At 45.4% G+C, this 22,374-nt stretch overlaps 1 protein-coding gene across 1 annotated transcript; it reads left to right on the top strand.

Annotated features, from left to right (window-relative positions):
• The first annotated feature begins 20 nt into the window (after positions 1 to 20).
• On the top strand, positions 21 to 21,305 carry HOOK2 (hook microtubule tethering protein 2). The gene is made up of 22 exons (XM_079967746.1): positions 21 to 135; positions 4,698 to 4,783; positions 5,232 to 5,304; positions 5,763 to 5,813; positions 6,880 to 7,012; positions 7,562 to 7,629; positions 7,963 to 8,025; positions 8,271 to 8,351; positions 10,380 to 10,537; positions 10,656 to 10,796; positions 12,065 to 12,266; positions 12,618 to 12,728; positions 13,317 to 13,404; positions 14,880 to 14,949; positions 15,560 to 15,697; positions 16,234 to 16,321; positions 17,802 to 17,836; positions 18,084 to 18,166; positions 18,369 to 18,472; positions 18,679 to 18,786; positions 19,546 to 19,617; positions 20,026 to 21,305. The coding sequence occupies exons 1-22, from the start codon at positions 88 to 90 to the stop codon at positions 20,194 to 20,196; spliced, it is 2,172 nt and encodes a 723-aa protein (XP_079823872.1). The 5' UTR covers positions 21 to 87; the 3' UTR covers positions 20,197 to 21,305.
• The last annotated feature ends 1,069 nt before the right edge of the window (positions 21,306 to 22,374 follow it).

Raw genomic sequence — 22,374 nt, 5'->3', positions numbered from 1 at the left:
GACGTCACGCGCGGGTTGCGCAAGGGGCCGCTCTAGGCCAGCAGGGGGCGTGGCGCTCGGAGTACCGCGGCTTGCAGCGCCGGAGCCATGAGCGAGACGGGCCCGGCCGGGCGCTGCGGGGCGCTTCTCACTTGGGTAAGCCCGGGAGCTGGAGCGCGGGGGGTCGCCCGCCGCCGCTGCTCGGCTGATTCCCGCCACCACCTCCATAGGGCGCCCCCCCGAGTTACCCCCGCTGCCACTGCCGCCCCCCCCCCGTCTTCAACAGGTGCCTTCTCGCCCGGCTTCCTTGCCCAGCCGCCTGGGATAACCCTTCCTTGGGGAAGGGGAAGAATGGCCTACAAGGCCACACGCGCCCCTGTTTCTTTGTTTATTATTCCGGGTTAGTTTAACCCGGGATTGCCGCTCACGTTTCTGCATTCTCACGGACGTGCTTTACACCCGCTGTTCCACCCATAAGCATTATGCACCGACAGTGTGTGGGGGTGGTGTATGAATGTATCGTGTGCATGGACACCTGTAATAACCACCTGGTTTGGTGAACACGGGCGGGAGGGACGTCGGTTAAAGTCCGCGGCGAAGGCCTGAACTTGGCAGCACCGGTTGCTCAGCCCCTGGAGTTCCTTCCAGGAAAGTCTTGAGGCCTCCCGGCTACCTCTCAACTCCGCTCCTCAACTCCCAAATCCTCTTAAAAACCTCCCGGTGCCGCAAGTCTGCCTTAAAGCCTCGGGCTATTTTTGTAGGCTCCACTCGACACACAGTGACTCTGCATTCGCGCTCTTTGCCCCCTGGCGCTGTGGATTTTCTCCGTTCCCTCCACCCGCTCCCTTAAACTAGCTTTTTCTTTTGTGTCCAAAACTGGAATGATTAGGGCTTCCAACTATTGGCTGCTGTTCCTTGAGATTCTCTTTCTCTGTCCTTCCTTTGGAAGAATCTTTCCCCACCACCTGCTGTGCCCAGCACCAAATGCTGAACAAAGAAGGGTATCAAATTAATTCCCATCTTGCCAAACTCCCCAAGGAGTAACATAATGAGAGCGAGGTTGATAATCTAGTTCAGCCTGCTTAAAAATGTGTAGAACAAGACATAGAGGTTTGTAGTTCATCAGAGGAACAAACTTAAAACAACTTGGAATGTTAAGAAAGAAGGCAACACATGCTCAATCTATAGTTCAGACCAGTCTAATTGGTGAGGTTAAATATATGAGAGAGCCAGAGACTGGATTACTAGAAATAAATTTATATGCTACTCAACTGGGGCCCAGTTCCAAACTGGACTATTTCATACCAATCCTGAAATAAGGAAAAGCATTTATTTGTGTTGATTTGCTTATTCTTGAGAGAACCCTTGTGGAAGCTGCTATTTGTCCATTAATTTGATTCAGTGTTTTGAGTAGAAGATTCAGGGGTCTGACAAATGTTCATGCTTTTGGGTCACATGTGTAATAAAGTCTACAATGTGAAAACTACTGAATTGTTAAGTTCAGTTGTGTCACCTGTGAGCCAAATCAAGGGAACAGGGTTTTGTCCTATTGCGTGTGTTGTAGTAGCTTACGAATGTCAGGATGCTTTTTTGATAATCAACCATGCTTTGTGAATTGTTACTGTGACAACTTTAAGCATTACTGTAATTGCCTCAGTCTGTACCCTTTGCATTGCATTTCTTTCTACCCCTGCTGCTTACCTCACTGCTGACTTTCTCCTTCACTCACTCCCCCCCCCCACCGTGTGTATCTGCTAACTTGGGTTAACAATTCATGCATCTGATGTAGTCCACAAAAGCTTATGCCATAGTAAATTTGTTAGGGTTGTATTCAGAGCACTCCTAAATACCTCTATGTGTGAGAAGAACAACTTCTGTTTGTGCAACGATATCCCCCCCTCCCCCAATGTACTCCCTAAATCTGTTCTGGGGGTTCCCTCAACTCTCTAGAGCAGATCTGGGGATAGCGTGGGAGACGTACAGGGGGGCAGAGGAGGGAAATCTTTTTGCACAAGTGGAAGTCATTCCCCTCTCACAATTATTTAATTGAATACCATCCTCCTACTTTAAAGTACCACAAGACATTTTGTTTTTTGCATTAAAATGGTGAAGAATAAGTGGATTTTGACTCAGAAACTTCACCAACTTGCTCAAGGAAAATATTTCTGGAAAACTTTTTCTTTTGCAATTAGAGCCAACTGGAGGGTTCTTTGAAGTATTATATTTGTGTGATATTTATATTTGTGTGCTTCATTATTGTCATATTTCAGATTTAAATGATTTTAGGTTTTACTGGAAAAACTAGTGTTTGAACAACTAGAGCAGCACATACCTCTGCCTGACTTAAAGAATGGCTGCTTGGGTTATTAAGAGTGACTGCTGCTCTGGCTTCTAAGAGCTTCCTGGTTAGATTGCCCTATGTCCTGTTTATCACTAATAGCTGTAATGAGAAGACTTTGTTCTTCCATTGCTAATCACCTTCTCCCTAACCCACCATGCCAAAGATGCCGGACGCTTCTATCTCTGCCCAGGGCAGAAAATACTGGAGTTGTTGTTTCTAGATTCTATATGCAACAGCTGTCATACAAGGAAGGATTTTGGTATGATCAGCCTTTCGTAGCACTGCAGCAGTAAGAGAGGAGGAGCTGAACCTGTCCAGCTTGTCTCTCCTGCCCAAGTATTAAAAACACAGGAGTCTTTGTTTACACTGAACTGAGCAGCCCTAACACTGTTTTTCTTCAATACCCCCGTGCCTGAGTCCACAGATGCTGTTGGGAGCTCTCGGCTAACAAGGAAGGGTCTTTTGTTTATGGGACCTGGATATTTAGGAAATAATTTACTAATGCAAGATGGCTGGTATTTCTGCCAGATTCAGAATGGAATGCTGATTTCTCCAGTAAGAATCAGGCATCTGTCAGCCTTGTGTGAGAAGGCTGGAGGTAGTACCCAAGCGAGATCTGATGGGAAGGTGGATGCCCATGTACTGTAATGTTATTAGCCAGAGCTCTAAGATGGACCACTTTAGGATAACTTAGTTGGTCTTTAAGGTGCTACTGGAAGGAATTTTTTTTATTTTGTTTTGACTATGGCAGACCAACACGGCTACCTATCTGTAACTGGCACTTTAGGATGCTTTCACATGGCAAGACTGCTTTCACATGTAAAGACTGCCCCCAGCAGAAGAGACCCTTCTACTCTTAGGCATGCTGAGGTCAAATGTCAGTCGCTGATACTAAAGGAGGCCTGATACTTGTGTTTATGTGGGATGCAGTACAGTGGTACCTCGGGTTAAGTACTTTATTGGTTCCAGAGGTCTGTTCTTAACCTGAAGCACCACTTTAGCTAATGGGGTCTTCTGCTGCCGCTGCGCCGCTGCTGCACAATTTCTGTTCTCATCCTGAAGCAAAGTTCTTAACCTGAGGTACTATTTCTGGGTTAGCGGAGTCTGTAACCTGAAGTGTATGTAACTTGAAGCGTATGTAACCCAAGGTACCACTGTATCTTAGGAAAAACATCAGTACTTTACCTCATGCAGGTAGTTGATGGGACTTCTATTAAGAGGGGTGGACAATTTGGAGAAGGTAGGCACACATGGTTTCCTAAAATGTAAATTTGGTCTAAACATGTTGATTCCAGTGAATAAGAGAGCTATGGGATCTGATTTCTGCACAACTGAGAGTTCAGTGTAACTTGAGAGGCTGATAATTTGACACAAATAGGACCTAATCCAATTTAAGGTATTGCCACTTAGCTGTTTCAGTTGAGAACCATAAGAATTAGGACATCAACCAAATGAAATTTTAAGGGGGAGGTACCCAAAATACAGAGGAAGGTGGGGTGTTTGTGACATTCACTGGATGTAGTGTAGCCACCATCTTCCAAAGAGGGCACATTAACAGTCAAAAGGAGAGCATTGTTTAATAACGAGGTAGGTAAGAGAAATATCTGACCCTGTAGAAAACCCCAAATTGGACTAGATAATTCAAAGACAGAAAGCTTACTTGTTTTGGTAATCTTTTTGGTTAATATGAAAACCTTAATGTGTTGTTTTCAGCCTGTTAGTTGCAATTGAGGAAGCAAGGTTAAAATCATGGGAAAACAAGCAGGGATGACTGTGTGCATGTTGGAGGAGAGGACCAAGGCCACTCCTAAATCTCCTGGGTGTAAATCCTGTAGCTGCTCTCGAGGCAGGAGGTAGCTTGGAAGACTTCTGTTTCATTATACTCAAGGATGCCCTGACTGTGAGCGTGACAGCTGGGCTGCCTCTGCTTAGTGATTCATTGTGTATATCAGTGCCTTGCAGGCATGTGGGAGTACTCGTGCCGAGCTCATTGTGTGTGGGGTGCATGTGTGTGGCAGGCACTGTTGTCTTGCAGCAGCAGACTTATCTATTGGCATAGATTTTCAAGTTTGGTTTTAAAGATCTTGGTGTCTAATCATGGAGCCTAAGTGCACCTAAACCTACATAGGGTTGCCACCTTCAGCCAAGATTCTTTGTAACTCCACAGTTTTCATTCTTATGGAGATATTCCCATTAGATGAGTTATCCAGAAAAAGTGTATTTTTGTTCCTTGATATTAACACTGTTACCAGCAGCCCTGACAGATTTCAGGTTGTGTCCCTCTGTAGGCTGGTTCAGAATGGGCTTCCTCTGTTCCCAGATCCAATAATTTTTTCACCTAAAGTGTTCACTTGCTGATTTGATTTGTTTCCTCCAGCTGCAGACGTTTCATGTTTCATCTCCATGTGCCAAAGAACAGGATTTGGCCAGCGGGGTCACGATTGCCCAGGTGCTGCACAAAATGTGAGTGTCGTGGTGGTTATCTTAATGAGTGTTCACAAGAGTTATCATGGTCAGCATGGCAAAATTCTCCCCTCAACTCCCTCACAAATCTCTCTTTGATCTCTGCCCCTGGTTAGCAAGTTGACTGTTTAAATTTGTGCTGCCAGAAATCAGAATTCCCACCCTAATGAGTTAATTTGACAGTTTGATACTAGAGAATTTTGACAGTTTGATACTACAGACAACAGCTTAGCAGCAGGAAAGCTCCTGTGGTTGCCTTCTTTGTCACATTGGGGCAATGTGAATGAAGCTGTTTGTGAGACAGAAGACAGCAGAGCTTGACTCTAGACTGGTGAAAAGCCACTATGGAATCTGTTTCACAAAGCTTATGTGCAAGATCACAAAGCTGCTGAGAGTTTGCTTTCCACCCCCGAACCAAAGGCAACAGCTTTATTGTTTTCATTTCCAGAGACCCATCTTGGTTCAATGAAACCTGGCTCTTGAGGATTAAAGATGATGCCGGTGACAACTGGAGGCTGAAGGTATGAAGTGAGAATGGGCTGAGTGGTGGTCTCTAAGACCTAGATGCTTAGCAGTCCTAAATACTGCCAGTAAATGAACTCCAGAAGTCATGAGACTCTGACTTAGCAATACCTTGAAAGCAGAGTTGTTCAATTTTCAGGGTTTCTTGGCTGGCTTAGGTTGATCAGCCAGCTTTGTGATTTGAATATGAGGGTGGGATTTGGTAGGAAGGGCTCTTCACCCCAATAGGATGCCTGTCCTGCATCAACCTTGGACTCTTCTCTCCCATCAGAGTAGTTCTGAAGATGACTGAGCATGACCAGCTTTTTTAAAAATTTCCATACCAGCATGGGAAATAGGCTGTCTTGCTCATTGGCTGTATTGCCTTTGGAAAGGGGAAATATAGTGGGAATGACAGGTCTCAGTACTCTGACAAACCTGCGTATTTATATTAATTCATCCTCTATCTTGCCTCCAGGTGAGCAACTTGAAGAAGGTCCTGCAGAGTGTGGTTGAATACTCCCAGGATGTGAGTACCTTTTCTGGTTTGGCTTTGCTGGCATGGTTGTGATGTATTTCAGGGCATGGCCCAAGCCTCCAGTGAAAGTTAAGGGTCTCTGCTTGGGCAGTAGAGCAGCAGGTGAATGCCAAGGGACAAAACTCTGACAATCACTCAGCCTGGCTGTATTGAAGCCATCACTGAAAGACAGAGCTCATGGTTCCAGCCTAACATTCTTTTCCCCCAGGACCCACCTATCCCTTTGATGGTAATTAGTTTTAGCTGGTTTTAATACTGAATTTTAGATTGTTGTAGTCTGCCCAGGGACCTGCTGGTGAAGGGTGGGTAATAAATTGAATAATGATAATAAATAATAATAGAAATAGCTCTGCTCTAGAAAAGCTGGGTAAATGTTATTTGTTCTCTATGGATGTGCCTTTCTCTGTGTACAGAACTCCCAAGACACAGTTGACAGCCAGTGGAGTGGAGTAGCAAGTGAGACTTAAACTGGGGAGATTTTGTTTCAAATCCCTGATTTACTCCAAAGCTTCCTGGGTGATGACTTTGGGTCTACCCCTTAGCCTAATCTATCCACTCACAGGGATAAAACAGTGGGAAAACTATATATGCTACCCTGAGCTGTTTGGAGGAAGAATTGGATTGTAGTAGTAGTAGTAGACTAGTAGTAGTAGTAGTAGTAGTTGTTGTTGTTGTTGTTGTTGTTGTTGTAGTAGTAGTAAATGCTCCTTAGCCCAGGCAGTCTTGCTAACAAGTCCACCCAAGTTACTAGACCATAACTTTAAAAAAAATATATATTCACCTTTCCTCACATGCCTGTGTAAGTCACTTATTGCCCACTGGCAGAGGCTGTTGCAGTTTCAAAAGCTTCATTGTTTGGTCACTTGGAGGCTTGCCACAGACTAGTGCTGGACAAGTGGCTGATTTCAAACCTAAGATAAAGATACTGAAAAGTAACCTGTCCTCTCCCAGGCAAATTGCTGTCACAGACACAGTGAGATGGGTGGAATAGGTAGGTAGCAGCAACAGTGAAAGGTCTGCTGGGTGTCAGAAGCTATATCCGCTGCTGTCTTCTCAGGTCCTGGGCCACCAAGTCCCGGAGCAGCTGCTGCCTGATGTAGCTCTGGTTGGAGAACTGTCTGACACAGCTGAGCTGGGCAAGCTGCTGCAGCTGGTGCTGGGCTGTGCCATCAGCTGTGAGAGAAAGCAAGGTATATGTATGCAAATGACAATTACAATGGGGGGATGTCACAGTGGAGCTTTATGGGCATCTGTGCCATGAGGATGACTCTGCAATGGCTGCTTTAAATACCTGCCGTGTGTGGGTGGGGTCTAGGAAGCAGGTGCCCTACTTGTTGTGGCATTGCTGTCCTGCTTACAGGGACTTACAGTTTCCCTTCGTTAGTCCTCTCCATTCAGGTGGCTCTTGCCTCATCCATATAACTTCAGGACCTCCTTAAGCTAGAGCTTCCAATCTTTCTCTTTGGGTTTTCTCCTCTCAGTTTTCTTCACCCCCGATTCTAGTTGGTATATCAGCCTCTTAAAACAGTTTGAGACAGCAGGAGGGTGCAGTGAGAGACAGACAGACAGAGATCTGACATTCTGCCACACCCACAAAAATACTTTGTTGAAATTTGGGGCCCACTCCTAGAGGCTGTACCAACCCTCATGCATGATTTGGGGCAGGGGAGGGAATCTGGCCAAAGGAGGAAGGAACTAGTTGGAGAGTAATTTGAGTGCCCAGCCTCATCTGTTTGCAGATCACATCCAGCAGATCATGACCCTGGAGGAATCTGTGCAGCATGTTGTTATGACAGCAATACAGGAGGTGAGTGCAACTGTGTCCTTCAGCCTAGTGTGAAGCCATTAGGCTCCGGAACTGGACGCTTGCTTTGTGTTGCTAATGATTTCCCTGGTCAGGAAGCGCCCCTCATTCTCAACCTACGATCTTGCCTCTTCCCAGGTAATGATGCTGCTTTCATGCTAATCCCCCCCCCCCAAAGTCCTGCCCCACTCCCTGCTGCCAGGCCTGGTGCTCATTAGATGAAAGTTCCAAAAGATGTTCTAGTTAACCTATGCCTGCTTCCTGGAATACAGGGCTTAGAAAGTTCTGTGAGTCACCTCTATGTGACCACTTACCAAACCTCTTTGTCTTTTGCAGCTCTTAAACAAAGATTCATCGGACACGCTGAGCTCAGAGACTTATGGGAACTTTGACAGCCAGGTACTTGTGGTATATATTAAGAGTGGGTGGGCGGCATAACCCCTAATGATGCAAATTCAATATAGGCTGAGCAGGAATGGAGAAAGAGGTCCCCTTTTTTGTGGGGCCAGATGAGGTAATGTGAAGGAAGAAGGCTAGGCTTGGGCTACTATGAGTGGCTTGCCTTGCTCAGTGTCTGTGGTAGTATATAGACTTTTATTGACTGACTGACTAACTCCTTGTACCTTTCCGGTTTTCCCTTGTAGTCCAGGAAGTATTACTTCCTCAGTGATGACCTAGAGGAGACGGATGACATGCGCCAGCGCTGCCATGACCTAGAGCAGCAGGTGAGTACCTCTTGGGAGCCAAGAATATTGGAGGTGGAAACCAGCTCTGTTTGCTGTGGACTTAAAAGAATGTGCATCAGATGATGGAAGCCAGGAGGCTGTTCATAGAAACAATGGGAAAATACTGAGCACCATCAGGTCTCCAATGGGTTCTGCCCTTCCTCGGAAGTTATGGGGAAGTATATATCAGGGGTAGGGAACCACTTGTCTTGTAACATTTGGTTGACTGCATTGTCTGTCACCTCTGAGCATTAGCCATGCTGGCTGGAGCTGATGTGAGATAGGATTCCCAATAACATCTGGAGGGCCACAGGTTCCCCACCCCTGTGCTGGAATTTTGCAGGAGCCCTGACATGCCATTTTCTGAACTGCTATCTTGATTACCATCCTTTCTCTCCCCTTCCCTCCCTCCCTGCCTCTCCATATTGCACAGCTCTGTGTGCACTGAGCTGGTGGTGTTTGGGGACCGGGCCTATTCTGGGCATTTGGATATTCTGCCTTTCCTTATATGAAGGCAAGGTGAGGGCCTGCCTTCCGTTCCTCCCTCATGCAGTCCCGTTTCCGGGGTGGGGTGGGAAGTGCAGTTCTTTGTGGATGGTGTGAGCTTGCTGGGCTGCATGGAGACAGCTGGGTTTGGCTGCAGTGTGGTGTGCGAGTCCATGTCCCTCCTCCTAATGCACAGCTGTTCTTTCCCTCATTGTTTTTGAGATTGCTGTGGACAAAGAGCAAGACCAGCTTGGTAGTTCTGGGGCTGACCTTGGATTCAGTGGTCCTGGGCTTTATGCCTCTTTTTACCTGTTAAAGCCATATGAACTAGACTGGTGTCCAGCAGAAGGGCTAAATTTAAAGAGCAGACAGTGCAACTGTGGAGATTTTGGATATTTCAGGAAGGGTGGGTTGTGGGGGACCTGAGAAAGGATAGACTGATCTCACTCCCTTTACAAAAACAAACCCTTTACTCCTCCAAGGTGCTAAAGTGCCCCTGGAGATGCAGCCCCCTTCAAGAAGGTGAGTGTCTTCCCTCTTCCCATGCTCCTGCCTAGATAACAGACCTGCTCACCCAGCAGTGGAGCCCCGTGGCTAGTGGGGCCAGCCTAACCTCCTTGCATGAGCATGTGCCATGTTGACAAGTTAACAACTGCTTGAGAGTGTTGGAGGAGTTGCTTGCACCCAGTACAGAAGCAGGGTTGGGCCTGGCCTGAGTTAAAAGTGCTTTCACACACTGTACTAATACAGCTACAAATCCACATTTCTGCATTCTAGGTTCTAAACTGCATATGAAGATTCTGGAATCACTTAGGTTTAGGGAATGTATATACAGGCTGAGGGGGGTTTTGTGGCCTCTTCATTTGGCAGCATTTAATCTTCGTAGCAATTCTGGATCCCTGCAGCAGGTCGGTAGGTTCCTGTAATGAAGTTTTTGCTTCCATTCAGGGAGCATAGGTACCTGGCAAAAAGTCTGCCAGATTTGCAGAGAGAGGAAGTGAACTTGCTTGCTAGCAGTTTCTTTCAGTAGCTCACACATGCTTTAGTAGTACCTGTGTGGATGATAAAAATTCCTTCACGCCAAATGAGCTGGTGCAAGAGGAGTCCTGATGAGGCTAATTTCAATGGCTGCTGTGCGTGTTGGGGCAGAAGGCCAGCTGTAGACATTATTTTGCACATGCATGCAAATGTCTGTTAAGCCTACTCTGTTACCCACTGTATGGTTCCATAGTTTTGCAAAATCTGGGGACAAGTCTGCTAGAGCAGCAAAAGGAACCAATTGCTTGTGGCTACATGTAGCAATTTGATAGAGAGTGGGAGAGCAGCCTGCTTAAAGCCAGGGAAAGAAGTGAACAGCCAAGACTTAAGGAGCTATGCTTCCGCTCCCCCCTTTTTCTAGGGCACTAGTAGAATGAGGTTGAATGTCACAGGCTGGTTGGGCTTACGAAGGACCTGGTAGAATCCGCAAAGTTCTTAGCTGGACTTAGAGTTCCATTACTTGGCCACCTCCTAGAAACTAGTCTTCCTCCTCCCTTCTCTCAGATCTCCATCCTGGTGGAAGAAAAGAATACTTTGTCGCTAGAGAACAAGAGTCTCCGGGAGCAGAAAAGCTCCCTTGAGTCAGATGCTGCTGGGCTCACTGGCAAGAAGTTGCTTCTGCTTCAAACCCAGATAGAGCAGCTGCAAGAGGAGAACTTCCGGTAAGGCAGATACTGGGGTGGGGAGATTATATTGCGCTCAGGACAATGTGCCCAAAGGCAGTGGAGTCCAGAGAATAATTAGAAGAAAAGTCTAGCTAACTAGATGTATTTTGGCCAGGCTGGAAAGCAGCAGAGATGACTTCCGAGTGCGCTGTGAAGATCTCGAAAAGGAAGTGCTGGAGCTTCAACACCGCAATGAGGAGCTGACCAGCCTGGCTGAGGAAGCCCAAGCACTGAAAGACGAGATGGATGTGCTGCGGTGAGTGTGCCTCAATGCCTCGCCTGCAAGAACTGTGGATATACCCTTTTATTTTGGGGGGTTATGTGTTACGGCTTGTGAAGCAGCGCATGGTCCAGCCTGGGCCTGCTGTGCGTCAAAACTCCACATTTGTGAATCTTGGGCCTTGGGTGTGCTGTGTTGCCGTATAGGCAAACCTCCCACTGCAGCTGCTGACTAACAGAGGTCTGCTTCTCTGCAGGTAGACAGACCATTTTTGCACACATCCTTAGGTTTAACATGGTAATCTTTGCCACTGAAAAGGCAGAGCAACAGGTTCCCAAACAGCCGCTGATGGTTGAATGCAGCTATGGAGAAGAGTTGACAGTCCCACCAGAGGGTTTGTGGGTGGCTCATGCCTATACACTGGAGCCCTGATGAATGCTGTCTCTCTTCCAATGCTTGAAGTTCTGGAAAAGCAGAAGCAAATTAGTCCAGGAGTTTTGAGTGAATATGTGGAATGTGGCTTCTTACTTGGAATCCAATTAGTACTGCTGAATAATCAAAATCTCTGCATTTGGAATTTGGTGGAAATGGGGCAGCTTGTGTGTAAAGAATTTGGTTTAATTGAGAATGTTAGTAGTTCTAGGGGGATGGGTTTCTGTGCTGGAACAGCATTCATTGCAGTCTCTCACTATTACCAGTCTTCCTTTTCCTGTGTTTGTGAGTTTTGTACAAAGCATGTTGTTAGGTAACTTCACACAGATTTCTTTTTTTGCTATACATTAAAGCTAACTCAAGTTTGGTTGTAACCTGTAAATTTTTGGAGTGTTTCACACAGAAATATAGACATAGTGTTTCAGATCTAGAATAGATACACTGACCCATAACTTCATGGGATGTGAAAGAGCATCAGCAAGCCTTGGGCTTTCATGCATCCTCTTCTATCACATCCCAGTGACTGGAAGGAGAAGTGGGGAATCGAATGCTTTACTATTGGTTTGTTGTGTCCAAACCAGCAAAGGACAGTTACCATTTAACTATACAGTAACTTGTTTGCAACAATCCAACTTAGAATGTTTGCCTTAAAATGCATGGGATACTTATGCATGGGAATGCTTATCCATTATTGTTTCAGTTTTTGCCACCCTTTGACCTTGCTGCAGCAATTCCTGTTTACACAGTAGTTTTCTATAGCTAGTAGAGTTACCTTCTGTCCCTCCACTTTTTATCCAATAAAGTCAGAGTTACCTGACATTAAAAGCTGCAAAAAATACCTATACTTATACCTATATCCTGCTGTTCTGCAGTCACTCCTCAGACAAGGTGGGACGACTGGAGGCTATGGTGGACTCCTACAAGAAGAAGCTGGAAGACCTGGGTGACCTGCGGCGGCAGGTTCGGCTGCTTGAGGAAAGAAACACCGTCTACATGCAGCGCACTTGTGAGCTGGAGGAGGAGCTTCGGCGTGCGAATGCTGTCCGTGTGCAGCTGGAGGCACATAAGAGACAGGTGAGTTGGTGTTAATAAGAGAATGCATTTGAGCAGATTGCAGCCTTCAGAATGCACTTGCAATAATACTCTGTCCTGAAGGAATCCTAAAGACAGATTGGAGCACCACTGGAGCCAGAAAGGCAAAACCCATTTGACCAGGATTGACCTGGTAGCTGTAGCTGTTCTGTGGCTTTGCAGGCAGAACTGTTGTCTCAAACAGTCTTGTACTCTTGGTGTTTGGGAGGACTTCAATACTAAACATAGATTCAAGACAACCTGTAATGAAAAGCAGCGTTGCTGATTGCTTTGCAGCAGGAGAGGAGGGCAAAGGTCATAAGCACAGCAAACCCCTACTCTTCCCTCTTCCAGGTGCAAGAGCTCCACAGCAAACATGCAGATGAGGCTTTGAAGGCAGAGAAATGGCAGTTTGAGTTCAAGAACCTCAAGGAGAAGTTTGAGGCCCTGGTAAAAGAAAAAGAGGTAATGCAGAACTTGTACCACAAGAGGATGATGAGTGTTTCCTTTGGCTTGCAGGTGAAGGCCTAGTGAGGGAGCTTTTTCAGCTTGAGGGCCACATCCTCTCATGGGCAGCCTTGTGGAGGTTGCATGCAAGTGTGGGAGGAGCCACAGGGGAAAGTGGGTGAAGCAATGGATGTGACTTCTCTCTTCATTGAAAGGGCTACATTCTGGCCGCACAAAAGCTCGAGCTTGGTGGTGGGTGGGTGTGTATAGATATAGGTATGTCCATACAGATTTTTTATATATGCACACAAATGCACCACCTATCTACCCATCCATTATCACAGTTCAATGGCTCATTCCAGCCTGGTAAAGGAGGGCACAGAGCAGGCCTGGAGAGCATGTGGGGCGAGTCCCAAATGTCAGAGAGCCTTGAAGGCTGCATTTGGCCTGAGATTCTCTACTCCTAGTCTTGTGGCAAGAATAGGGAAATCTGGCAGGAGTAGCATCTAGTTTCTGTTACTTTGACAATGTAGTACAATAAGGCATCAGCCCACCATAGCTTAAGTGGTCCTTTTCCTGGAGTGATTCCTGACCCTTTTTCCTTAGAGGCTGATTGAAGAGCGGGATGCCTTACGGGAAGCCAATGAAGAACTGCGATGTGCTCAGGTGCAGCAGAAATTTCTAAACCAAGCAGGTGAGTATCAGAAGTCTTCCCCACCCCAGTGAAATCCAATAAAGTCTGCCTCAGAACAAAGATTGGAAGTTAAGGAGAAAAGGGACATGTCTTTGTGTTGACAGGGCCAAGTGCACCCAAGTTACAGTGAACTAGCAGTCTACTACATTTAACATTTGTTAATACCCAAAGAGCCACAGTGAGAGATGGGGACATTGCCTACATTCTGCAATCATTAGGGGAGATTTGTTCCATCTGAAATGTACAGTGGGGTGGGCCAGGGGCTAGGGCTACCTTGGTGGTGGTGCCCAGAGTATGGAATTTTTGTGCTGCAGGAAATCCAGCTAGACCCTTCTTTGTGCATTTAGGTGTTGATGTAAGAGCATATTATTTGAACATTTATTTTATTGAAATGTTCTTTAATTTGATTTAGTTGCTGATTGAGCTTTGTGCTTCTGTTTTTGTGATTCCTTTTTGGTTGTTACGGCTGTTTTTTGCAAATGTATTTTATATTTTTTACTATGATTATTTACACCTGAAGATTCCATTTGGGATGGAAGGGTGCAGTAAAAATAAATGAATTAAATGCTGTCATTTTCATTTTTAAGAACTTTCTACAGGCACGGACAGGGGGATTCCCTTATCTGTTAGCTTCCTTGGAAGCCACAGGAGGGCTGAGAGGGTAGGATTTTAATGGATTGGACTGTTTTTATAAGCTGAATGGATAGCTCAGTTGGTAGAGCATGAGACTCTTAATCTCAGGGTCATGAGTTTGAGCCCTACGTTGGGCAAAAGATTCCTGCATTGCAGGGGGTTGAACTGGATGACCCTTGTGGTCCCACAGTTCTGTGAGCAGTTATACAGAACAATTTTTTTACTGTTTTATTTTAATTAATGTTTATTATGTGATTTGTGATCTTAATTGTTCTGATATGTAAATCACCCTAGGATTTCTTTTAATGAAGGGTGGTAAAGAAATTATATAAATTAAATTTTAGGCTAAGCCTGATAGGATCTCACACACCTGTCTCCAAGAGCTTTGCCTACAGCCGGTGTGTGTGCTTGGTCTGTCATTCGGTTGCCTGAACCTGCTTGTAGGGGAAGATCTTGTATTATGGTTGGCTGCTGCCTGAAGTGAGGTTACCGGTTTCACCTCCCATCTCTGTGTGGCTTTTCTCAGCCTTCATTCTTCTCCTGTTTAAATGTATTTCTCTTGATGTGATAGATGCCAGTGTGGACCATGTTTTGCTTAATACTGCTGGGACCCATAACTGCACTTTTATTGCTCCAACTCAGGGTAGATGAGTTGTCCGGCCCTGGCTAGGTCAAGTGACACCAAAAGCTTGAGTGATCCCATCTTAGAGGGTTGTGCTTTATAGCAAGGTAGTATTTGGGAACGATCAGCTCCTCCCCTCCAACAACACCTGCACCTTTGGGTAGAAAGCCAGAGTAAAAATAAATGTATCTTCTGTTTCTCCCCCCCCCCCCCTTTGCAGATACCATCCTAGAAGAAATTGCTTCTCCTGTGGATAACTTAGCAGCTGAGATCATGCCAGCAGAACTCAAGTAAAGTTTGCCCCCTTGGGGATCCTGTCTTGGGAGGCAGAAGGGCAAAAGCCTATAGGGCCTATTTGAAATTGGGGACTTGCTGTTATTCATAATTATACTTGATTACTTCCATCAGCCAGAGGTTGGAGTCAGTGTTACTCTGGTGTCCTTTTGGTGATAAAGAGAAAGTGGTGTGTGTGGGGGAGTGCTATCCTGGATTTATTTTTCTGATATTGTAGATGAAACAGGTGTCATCCCAAGATCACCTGAAGCTTGTTTGCTTAAGCTTAAGAAAACTGGAGTACAGTTTTCTGCTTCATACAGTCATGACATAAATTCTTTAAAAGGTCAGGCTGTAAGTGAATGCTCCTAATGTATATGCTAGATAATACAGCACGGTAATCTCTGTGAATACTGTCTATCCCAATATACATTGCTCTGGTTTGGCCCCCAATTCTAGAGATTGCACCCTCTCTATGAACTGTTCTGCCTTTTAGTACAGCTTTTAGGGTTGGGAGTTGGGCCCACATGAAGCGCGGGGGGGGGGGGCCTGGGAAGTGGTGGTGGTCCACACCATTGGATAATGCCCCAGCTAATAATCGTAACCTTCTGTGTTTCTTGCGGCCAGGGAGACCATTGTGCGGCTGCAGCATGAGAACAAGATGTTATGTGCACAAGAGCTGTCCTATCGGCTGCAGCAGACTGAATTGCAGGGGCTGCTGGAGGAATCTAACCGTACTAAGAACCAGCTAGAGGCACAGCAGAGGTATCCAATAAGCTGGAAAGTTTGCAGTTTGTCCCCACTGGTCTTAGGAGATCCAACCTGCCTTCTCCAGTCCCTCTTAACCTTTGACCAGCTAATAAATTTGCAGTTCTAATTTGGATTATTTTTATTCACTGTTCTTCCTCTTATCTGGTAGGCAATATTCTACCACCTGTTCTAAAAACCAGTGGGGAAACTCTTACTGTTGGCCCATCAAGTGAAACCATGTTTGCAGGGTCAACTGGCGAGTGTCCTTGAGCTCAAGCACTATTTGCATCATCTACTAGGAATGTTAAACTAACAATTTTTTTAAATAGAATTTTGTCCTAGCTTATCTTTGTTAACTAGTGAGGGACAAGCTCCCTTCTCCTCTCATTGCCCTGGCTCAGAAATAAACAGAGCCATTTGAAGGTGTACTACTTATCACAGTACCTTTTTCTAGGCGCCATCTGTACTGACAGTCCTGTGGGCTTTGTTGCTGCTTGCAGCTGGCCTTTCTCTTGCCTGTTTTAATTTGATTTGCCCTTCTCTCTATCCAGACTGAGCCAGCAACAGATCACTGAGCTCAAGGTGCAAGTAGAGGAGCTGCAACGGGCCCTCCAGGAGCAAGGAAGCAAAGCAGAAGATGTGAGTTTGCTTGAGAAAAGAGGGTTCTGTGAGGCCTTGTCAGAGTCAGGCTCACAGGGAGGTTTTGAAGGAGATTTTCACAGGGGCTGGTGGTGTCTACTCTCAGCCTGAATCCGGACCTCCTTACAGGGTGGCAGTAATGGGAACTGGTGGCATAAACCCACCTGTCAGTTTCTCAATGGAGACTTAAAACCAAGACAAAACAAAGGAGCTGGGCCGTATGAGATCTTTGTTGCAACATCTAGTCTAGGATTGTGTGCTCTCTGTGTACCAAGTGGGGGAACTCTGCCTGTATAGAGGCAGTTTTTAGCCTCCCAAATTACCTTGGGGCTCGAAACAATGAAAAAGAAGTGGGGCTAATCCCCAGATACTGACTACTGCTTGACAGGATTGCTATAATGTGGGTGGTAAAGATTCCTTGAACATACAAATTCCACGATAAGGCTACACTTGTGGGTCTTAGGAGCTGCAAAATTGCAGTTTATGGTAGCTACGCTGGACAAAGGTGTGCTATTTGGCTAAGAACCTTTTTTCTCGGGTTTACGGGCTTGTTGCCTATTGGGGGAGGGAGGGCAAGAACTCGCAGGCTGTAAGTGTAGTTTTGCCCCAGTTTGAGAGCCTTGTGTCCCCTCTCCTGTGGCCTGTTCTAATGATCACCATTACCTTCTGCCCAGACCTCTTTTCCTCCTCACTTCCCTAATCTCACTATGCTAACAGCCCTCTCTTTCTCCCTTCTGACTTGCTGGCTATCCTGCCCAGGCCATTGTAAGTACTTTCACATTCTGTGTTGCTTCCACCATCTAACCTACTCCACTGCAAACTCATTGTTGCTTCTCTTCTGCCTTTGCTTGGTTCTTGGTGCATCAAAGACAAGGGGCTGCTCTGGGCTCACCTGCCAAGAGCTGCTAAGGGGCCTGTGTATTCTGAAGGTTTAGTTAGAGGAGCACAAGTTCAGTTTTCTTAGTGCATAAGGGAAGCTGGGAATCATAGGTGCTGTTTTGAATTGGTAATTTCTGTTCCAAACGGCATTCTGATAATCTGAATAGGTAGGAGCAGTCTAGATTTGTTTCTGAATTGGTGCAAAGTAGTTAACTGAACCAACATCTCTTAGGAGATGTGCTGTCTCCTACACAATCAGTAACTGTTCATGTTACTGCCCTTTGAGTCTTGTATATTAGTAAGTCTGTAAACAATTATGGTTCAGCATTTTCCAAAGGGAGGTTGCTTCCCTACTGGGATAATTGAAAAGGAAGTAGAGGAATGAATCCTTCAAAACCAGCAAATTTATGCATAACCTGAGTGCAGGAGGTCTTCAGGAGTACAGGGTACACTACAGCTACACAGGTTTTAGTATTCTGTGTAAAATATACTGAACATAGCACCAACTCACTCTAGTGGTCAGATGATCACAACAGCAGCTTAGCTAATTGATCTGCAAACAAAATAAAAATCCTAAGCAGTCATTTCTCTCTCTTTTTAGTCTTCTCTCCTACAAAAGAAGCTGGAGGAGCACCTGTAAGTGATTCAATTCAGTTTGAGGGACAGGGTTGGAAAGGGCTAAAGCTCACTTGGTTTTCTTTGTTGCATTTGATGAATGCATATCTGGGGTTGTTATGGGTCCAGCTGTGCTACTTAGCAACATATTGATGCTGTCACACAATGCACAGCAGGGCTTTGGTTCCACGCCCTTCAGGTTTCTGGTCCTTATTCTTCAAGACACCTGCATGCCTAGCTTCTGTTTCTCTTTCTGTTTCCTGGTCAGAGAGAAATTGCATGAGGCCCATGCAGAGCTTCAGAAGAAGAAGGAATGCCTTGATGAATTGGAGCCAAAAGTGGACAGCAACAGTAAGTGGGTGGATGACAGATCTATTGCTTTAGGAGTCTCGACTAAGCCCAGTCTTTGCTGGGTACCAGAATGGGATGGGCTGGGCTACCCAGAAATCAGAAGACCTTGTAGAGCATTGAGTGAATATTCTTGCTACTCCATCTGTCCCCCGTCCACATTTCGGGGTCTGGACAGCATTGATGTCCCCGCCTTTCTCAACAGCTGCCAAGAAGATTGATGAACTGCAGCAGTCTTTGAAGAAGAAAGATGAAGATATGAGAGCCATGGAGGAACGATACAAGCGTTATATGGACAAAGCCTGCACAGTAAGTCAAGTCTTTCCAGTGCCTTTTGCCACCGCACTGGCATACTTTGGCAAAGCCTCACTAAATGGCTTTGTAGATCATACACACTTTCCTGCGGTCAATGTGATTCAGTCAGCAATGTTGCTTCAGGGCCTCTCTAGTAGCTAAATGGTCTTGGCCTCCCAAAGCTAAGTGATTATGGAAGATCTCTCTTTATTCTTTCACAGGTCATCAAGAAACTGGATCCCAAGCAACAGCCTCATGGAGTTCCACTGGAGATCCAGGCTTTGAAAAACCAGCTGCAGGAAAAGGATAAGAAAATCAACCACCTGGAGGTGAGCTCCTCTTCCTCGTACGAGAATGAGGGTTGCAGCTTCTTACATAAGAGCCTGCCTGATTAGGCCAAAGGCCCCTCTAGTTAAACAATGGAATTTGCTCCCTTGAGAGGCAGTAATGGCCACCAAACTTTGATGGCTTTAAATGAGAACTAGGCTATCAGCGGTTACTAACCATGATGGCTATGAATTACTTCCATTGTAGGAAGGAATGCGCTTCTGAATACCAGTTGCTGGAAACTGCAGGAAGGGACACTGATGTTGTGCTCTGGTCCTGCTCACAGCTTCCCAAGGGAATCTGGTGGGCCACTGGCCTGATCCAGCAGGGCAATACTTATTATAACAAGTTTCCAAAATTAACAAGGATGTGCGCACTGCAGCCCTCTTACCCATAGACACACAGGTGTCTTGGGTATAATGCATTAATTCCTTATCTTCCCAAAGTCAATATAAATTATTTCAGATGAGTGGTTTGCCATGCGTTGCCTGTTTCGACCACCCTGTTAGCAGCTCAGGTAGTTTCTTTCTGTTTGCTTTCACTTGGGATCAAATTGGTAGACTGAGGTCCTGCACAGCTATAAAAGGAAGAGGTACACTTCTCATCTCCCCTCTGTTTTGGTTGGCCTTGGCAGCATAAGCTTGGGGTTTTCCATAATCCCCCCCCCCAATACACACACACACAAACACACACACACAGCCTTGGGGTTTAGCAGCATGACCACTTACCTCCTTTTTCCTCTCTGTGCTTCATCTCATTAGTCGGATTTTGAGAAGACAAAATCTCAACAGGAACAAGAAGAGAAACTCATCATCACTGCTTGGTATAACATGGTGAGTTTGAATTGGACTAGGCATAAACAGAGGTGCATGTACTGATGCAGGGGTGTGAGAGAAGGTTGGCACATTGCTTTGCAGGAGAACAGTATGAATAACTGCTGTGGAGCTTTACATCCTGAGAATCTCTTACTTTTTCTAACTATTTTGGTACCAGACACCTTTTGCAGCTGCTAAACACTGCTGAGTAAAATGTCTGAAGTTGGGCTCTTTACAGTAGATCATTTTGATGATCCTGTATATGTCTGGATCACAGAACATGGCCTTCTTGAATTCAGACCTTTGTGTCTTCTGACACATACTGTCCTGGTTAGAGCCCTATGGAGGAAGAACAGTGAAGACCCTCCATCTCCATCCAAGAGTCTGCTGGCACAAGCCAAATGTTTCTTTTCTTTCCCACTGCAGGGCCTGGCGCTGCACCAGCGAGCTACAGAGGAGCGGTCATCCACCTCTACACCAGTCCAGTCCTTCTTGGCCCAGCAAAGATTGGCCACCAATACTCGACGGGGCCACCTGAACCGAGCTCAACCCTTGCTGCTTCGATACGTTGGTACAGACAAACCTCAGTTGTCCTGATCTGGAAAAGCTGTCCTGTGGATCTTCTAGAGAATGCTCACTTCCCGGGGGGAGTGAAATCGGAATACCTGTTATGCAGTGGTACTTCCTCTGGAAACCCCAGTTTTATCCCTATTGTTGAAATTCATTCTCTTATACTAAAGATTATTCCTATGCCCAACTGTAGTGCTTGTTTTTTAAAAAAATGAGGAATCTTGAGCAGCAAGGAGTTGGATCTTCCCTATTCATTGCAGACCTACATGTTCCCTCTTCCACCGCAGTTGGGAGCTGTTGCCTGGCAGTACCCTGGGTGATGGAGAGGTATCCTTCAACCATGTTCCTTACCCACCTTTCCTCTTAAAATTCTGCTTTTGTACATAGTTTCTGTATAGTCCTGTTCCCCACCAATTAAAAATGTTCTTTACCTAATGATGTCATCTGCAGAGGATATGGAGGGAATATTTTTACTGCCATTCACATCTCCCCTTATGGTATCGGCCTCAGTCTTGGGTATTTTTTGTGGTGATGAATGCATAAGGATGAGATGGCTGCTTTGATAGTGGCCCTGCATTTGGAGTTTGACTCCTTGAGAAAGCTAGCATTGATTCCTCAGGAGCCAGATTGCATTGCCTGAGGCACATTATGGCACAGCTTTTCTTAGTGACTTAAGAATCCCTTCTAAGAAGGGGCAGGGCCTTGGTACAAAAAAGCCCCATTTGAAAACATATGAACACTAAATTGACTTTAGACCCTAGGGGTGAAGAGAGCCTGCAGTCCTGCCCAACTAGTTTGTGTGCACATCTGTAACTGTGTTGTCTTCACGGCAATATTTAGTGCCTGGTGGTTTTTTTTTTTGAAAAGTGCTACTCTTTTTCTCCCCTCCCTGTTAGTATCATATTCAGAGACATTGCAAGATGCAGTATCCTTTTAAAAATATGTTCTCCAAATTTTGATTCTTTTTTTTTTTTAAGTAAAGTTCATAGTTTTAATGCTGTAAATTATACATTTTGTAAAGCTATCTTGTATCTCTGCCTCTTTATTTTTCTATTGGACAGAAGCCTGACATGCAATGTGGGAGGATGGGATGTGTCTATAGAATCTTTACACTACAAATAAAATGTTATAAAATCTTTTCTGTATCCTCATTCCTCTAGTAGCAACAACTATTACTGTTGGGCAATAGCCTTCCTCTGGGAGGACCAGCTGTAGCTGTTAGTAGTTCTTTGCAGTACCTTTGTGATGGGCCAGCTGTAGTTCAGGCTTCCCATTAATTCTGAGATGGGAGTTTACTCTCTTGGAAGTTTAGTAGACCAATCAACTGCAGTTCCCTATTGGGCCTTGGAAGAAGATACATTTTGGTGTCATTGTCCTTAGTTGATTTGACCTACTTCAGAATCTGGTGGTGAGCTGATAGCAGTTAAAACTGAAAGAAAATTATTGATGGTCAAGAGTAACGTGGTACCTTGATTTACAAACTTAATCCGTTCCAGAAGTCAGTTCTTAAACCAAGGCATGCTTTCCCTAATGGGGCCTCCCGCTGCCGGTGCCCTTCTACCGTTTGGATTCCGTTCTTAGAGGTAAAGTTCGCAAACCAGGACACTACTTCCAGTTTTGCGTAGTTCGTAAACTGAATCATTCATAAACAGGACTGTTCTTAAACCGAGGTACCACTGTCCTTTGCATTTAGGATTGCTACAAAGGCTGGCACAGTGGCAGTTGATTTATTTATCAAAAGGGAGCATTTTCAGTTGGGAAGCAATCATAAGAGCAGCAATAGAGCATCTGTTAAAGAAGCACATCCTCTGTACATTGTTGTGTGGTTGTCCCTGTTGCTGATGGAGTTTTTAGAGTTCGAGGTCCCCTCAGGCTTCACAGCAAGCATCCAGCCTTAAGGGGAATGTCTCCTGTTGCTCCTAGCTCCTAGCTAAATACTACCATAAAAGATGGTTTAAAGGTTCTTAGAATGTGATCCACCATTAAATTTAGTCTCACTATCCTCTGCAGTACATACTGAAGGCTTGAACTACAAGTAACTTTCTTCCCTAGTATACTGAGGTACCAGTTAACACAACACAGAATCAGGTAGGCTAACAATACATGGCATAAGAGCCCTTTTTCTCTGTGCACTAAGAGGAATCCAAAGGATCTGATGCTATGGATAGACTGATCTCTTGACTGAATCGTCAGCTCCCAACATTG

The sequence above is a fragment of the Podarcis cretensis genome, assembly GCF_951804945.1.
Source record: "Podarcis cretensis genome assembly, chromosome: 2".
Taxonomy (NCBI): Eukaryota; Metazoa; Chordata; class Lepidosauria; order Squamata; family Lacertidae; genus Podarcis; species Podarcis cretensis.
The sequence above is the reverse complement of the archived record's forward strand: the minus strand, read 5'-3'. Positions and strand labels throughout refer to the sequence as shown.

Excerpts from the sequence above, each read along its gene's own strand:
- HOOK2 (XM_079967746.1), top strand. The coding sequence starts at position 88 with ATGAGCGAGACGGGCCCGGCCGGGCGCTGCGGGGCGCTTCTCACTTGG. Across the intron at positions 8,352-10,379 it reads GCCATGACCTAGAGCAGCAG|ATCTCCATCCTGGTGGAAGA; the intron begins GTGAGTACCTCT and ends CCCTTCTCTCAG. Across the intron at positions 12,267-12,617 it reads TGGAGGCACATAAGAGACAG|GTGCAAGAGCTCCACAGCAA; the intron begins GTGAGTTGGTGT and ends TCCCTCTTCCAG.